The 3,273-nt window shown below is 50.0% G+C and overlaps 1 protein-coding gene across 1 annotated transcript; it reads right to left on the minus strand.

Annotated features, from left to right (window-relative positions):
* Nucleotides 1-728: 728 nt before the first annotated feature.
* On the minus strand, nucleotides 729-2,725 carry LOC148039522 (tubulin beta-1/beta-2 chain-like). Its single transcript, XM_087691619.1, has 3 exons — nucleotides 2,062-2,725; nucleotides 1,719-1,988; nucleotides 729-1,605 (listed from the first exon to the last, which is right to left on the minus strand). The coding sequence occupies exons 1-3, from the start codon at nucleotides 2,453-2,455 to the stop codon at nucleotides 926-928; spliced, it is 1,344 nt and encodes a 447-aa protein (XP_087547745.1). The 5' UTR covers nucleotides 2,456-2,725; the 3' UTR covers nucleotides 729-925.
* Between the last annotated feature and the right edge of the window lie 548 nt (nucleotides 2,726-3,273).

A 3,273-nucleotide genomic window follows, 5' to 3' on the forward strand; every position in this document is an offset into this window, starting at 1 on the left:
GGGGACTAGATACATTTGAGAAATCTATTTCAATGGTTGAGTGCTTCCCAAATTCAAACGTTATTTAGCATGCTTTCACTTCAAGAAGCTAGGCTTCAATTTTATAAATAAAACCTTCCACTAGGACACTTGGGACTAAAAGTGTGACTTCTTTGCAATGCTAGACATTGTATAAGCTTCGTCGCTTGGCCCATCCAAGCAAATATGATGACTTTACAAAGCCTATAGATAATTGTACAATGCATGAAGTAAAAAGTTAGATGTATATTTTATCATTCCAAGTGTTTTGTTTAGTATATTTTATGTTGAAAGTTAATTGAGACATGACTAACATCCTAGATCATAAATTTGGTTGCATATATGGAATATGATAGGGACTTTACAAAGTCTATGGATAATTGTACAATCCGTGAAGTAAAAAGTTAGATGTATATTTTATAATTCCAAGTGTTTTCTTTAGTATATTTTATGTTGAAAGTTAATTGAGCACATGACTAGCATCCTTGATAAAAAATTTGGTTGCATATATGTAATATGATCAGGGAGTGAGTATGGTGTCTATCTTTTAAGGCGAATATCAAAACACGTTAAATTTGTCTTTGGGGATTTAGAATGATATATCTATTTAGAACTTATTTCATTGTCTATCGTATGTTTAAAAAGGTCTCTTGTATCCTTCCACATGGGCAGCATTCAGAGGCGTCCTGGTACTCCTATGACAAGTCATGGGCGTGAACAGAAGTCAACATTAGTGATTACTGCAGATTAACTGACTTTCATCATTCAGAGAATTAGCAACTGCAGTACTCCTGCTACTAATACTACTACTTCTTCAGTCTTCCTGTAGGTTATATATAAGCTGGGCAACATCATTAACCGATGGATCGAGGCGGTCAGGCATGCATGCACATAGAATATTGGATCATTAAGCGCCCATGGGCCCCTGATCCTCCTCGTCCTCGTACTCCCCTTCGTCGTCGGCAGTGGCGTCCTGGTACTGCTGGTACTCTGAGACGAGGTCGTTCATGTTGCTCTCGGCCTCGGTGAACTCCATCTCGTCCATGCCCTCGCCGGTGTACCAGTGGAGGAAGGCCTTGCGGCGGAACATGGCGGTGAACTGCTCGCTGACGCGGCGGAACATCTCCTGGATGGAGGTGGAGTTGCCGATGAAGGTGGAGGACATCTTGAGGCCCTTGGGCGGTATGTCGCATACGCTGGACTTGACGTTGTTGGGGATCCACTCCACGAAGTAGGACGAGTTCTTGTTCTGCACGTTCAGCATCTGCTCGTCCACCTCCTTGGTGCTCATGCGCCCTCGGAACATCGCCGACGCGGTCAGGTATCGTCCGTGCCGCGGATCCGCCGCGCACATCATGTTCTTGGCGTCCCACATCTGCTGCGTCAGCTCCGGCACGGTCAGCGCCCGGTACACCTGCGACCCCCGCGACGTCAAGGGCGCAAACCCCACCATGAAGAAGTGCAGCCGCGGGAACGGAATCAGGTTCACCGCCAGCTTCCGCAGGTCCGAGTTGAGCTGCCCCGGGAAGCGCAGGCAGCACGTCACCCCGCTCATCGTCGCCGAGATGAGGTGGTTCAGGTCCCCAACTGCAGGCACGGGCACAGGCACGGAGAGCATGACATATTTTATGGAACAAACAATAGACGCAAGATTGATGCAATGGCATTCATATATACTCTGAGGAAGAGAGAGATCTCACAAGTCGGCGTAGTCAGCTTCAATGTCCTGAAGCAGATGTCGTAGAGAGCTTCATTGTCAAGAACCATGCACTCGTCGGCGTTTTCCACTAGCTGATGCACGGAGAGGGTGGCATTGTAGGGCTCAACAACAGTGTCGGAGACTTTAGGGGAAGGGAAGACGGAGAAGGTGAGCATCATGCGGTCGGGGTATTCCTCACGGATCTTGGAGATAAGGAGGGTGCCCATGCCGGAGCCGGTGCCGCCACCAAGGGAATGGCAGACCTGGAAACCTAGTAAGGACAGAAGCCAGGCCGGTGCTCATTTGCACGCGAGAGAGAGAGAGAGAGAGAGAGAGAGTGATACCTTGGAGGCAGTCGCAGCTCTCGGCTTCTTTGCGCACCACGTCAAGGACCGAGTCGATAAGCTCCGCGCCTTCGGTGTAGTGGCCCTTGGCCCAGTTGTTGCCGGCGCCGGTCTGGCCGAAGACGAAGTTGTCGGGGCGGAAGATCTGGCCGTAGGGGCCGGAGCGGACGCTGTCCATGGTGCCCGGCTCCAGGTCCATGAGGACGGCGCGCGGGACGTAGCGGCCTCCGCTGGCCTCGTTGTAGTAGACGTTGATGCGCTCCAGCTGCAGGTCCGAGTCGCCGTGGTACGTCCCCGTGGGGTCGATCCCATGCTCGTCGCATATCACCTCCCAGAACTTGGCCCCTATCTGATTCCCGCACTGCCCCCCCTGGATGTGCAGTATCTCCCTCATATTGTTCGATTCCTCCTCCTCCTCCTCTCCTAGTTAATTCCTCCGGTATGATCAGTTCTACGATCGAATCACAGCGCCAAGGAATCCTCTTCTCTTCTTTCTCTTTCTCTCTCTCTCTCTCTCTCTCTCTCTCTCTCTCTCTCTCTCTCTCTCTCGCGCGCGCGCGCGCGTTCGAACACTCTTATCCCTGTGCCCGCATCCCCTCTCTCTCTGTCTCTCTCTCTCTCTCGCGTTCGAACACTCTTATCCCGTCTCGCCCCTCGCCAAGAACAAGTTCGTTATACAACCCCAACGGTTCTTCTGGACTGTTTCTAACGGCCTTTGGCAGCTTTTTCTCGAATCATCTCCAAGACTCCTAAGTGCCAAGGCTGGGTTCACACTTGGCTGAGGACATGGGTGAATATTTTTTGGGACAAATGAAATTCAAATATTTAAATTCAACAGTAATTCGGACACCCACTTGGTGTACATGGTCCACGTCATGGCAAGCTTTTTGCTCACCTCTTCCAGCGTGCCCACATGAGAAGCTCCTACTCTTTTACATTTTGGCTTCATAACGTAGGCTCGGCACCTTGTCTTCCTACCATTCTCTCCCATAGAGCAGTAGACCTCACAAGCAGTCACGGCACCTTGTCTTCCCACCATTCTCTCCCATAGAGCAATAGACCTCACAAGCAGTCATGGCAATTGATGATAAATTTGCACTATTGTGGACATCACAACTAGCAGCACGTCAATGAAACATGTATGGCTTCTCTCTCTCTCTCTCATGCTAGGCCCTCCATACCCACATGAGATTGTACCATCTAGAGCTCATT

The sequence above is a fragment of the Lygodium microphyllum genome, chromosome 2, assembly GCF_053477565.2.
Source record: "Lygodium microphyllum isolate KBCC chromosome 2, Lygodium_microphyllum_v1.1.10, whole genome shotgun sequence".
Lineage (NCBI taxonomy): Eukaryota > Viridiplantae > Streptophyta > Polypodiopsida > Schizaeales > Lygodiaceae > Lygodium > Lygodium microphyllum.

Coding starts and splice junctions, on each gene's coding strand:
- LOC148039522 (XM_087691619.1), bottom strand. CDS start 2,455: ATGAGGGAGATACTGCACATCCAGGGGGGGCAGTGCGGGAATCAGATA. Junction 1,989..2,061: donor GAGCTGCGACTGCCTCCAAG/GTATCACTCTCT, acceptor TGTCCTTACTAG/GTTTCCAGGTCTGCCATTCC. Junction 1,606..1,718: donor GAAGCTGACTACGCCGACTT/GTGAGATCTCTC, acceptor CCGTGCCTGCAG/TTGGGGACCTGAACCACCTC.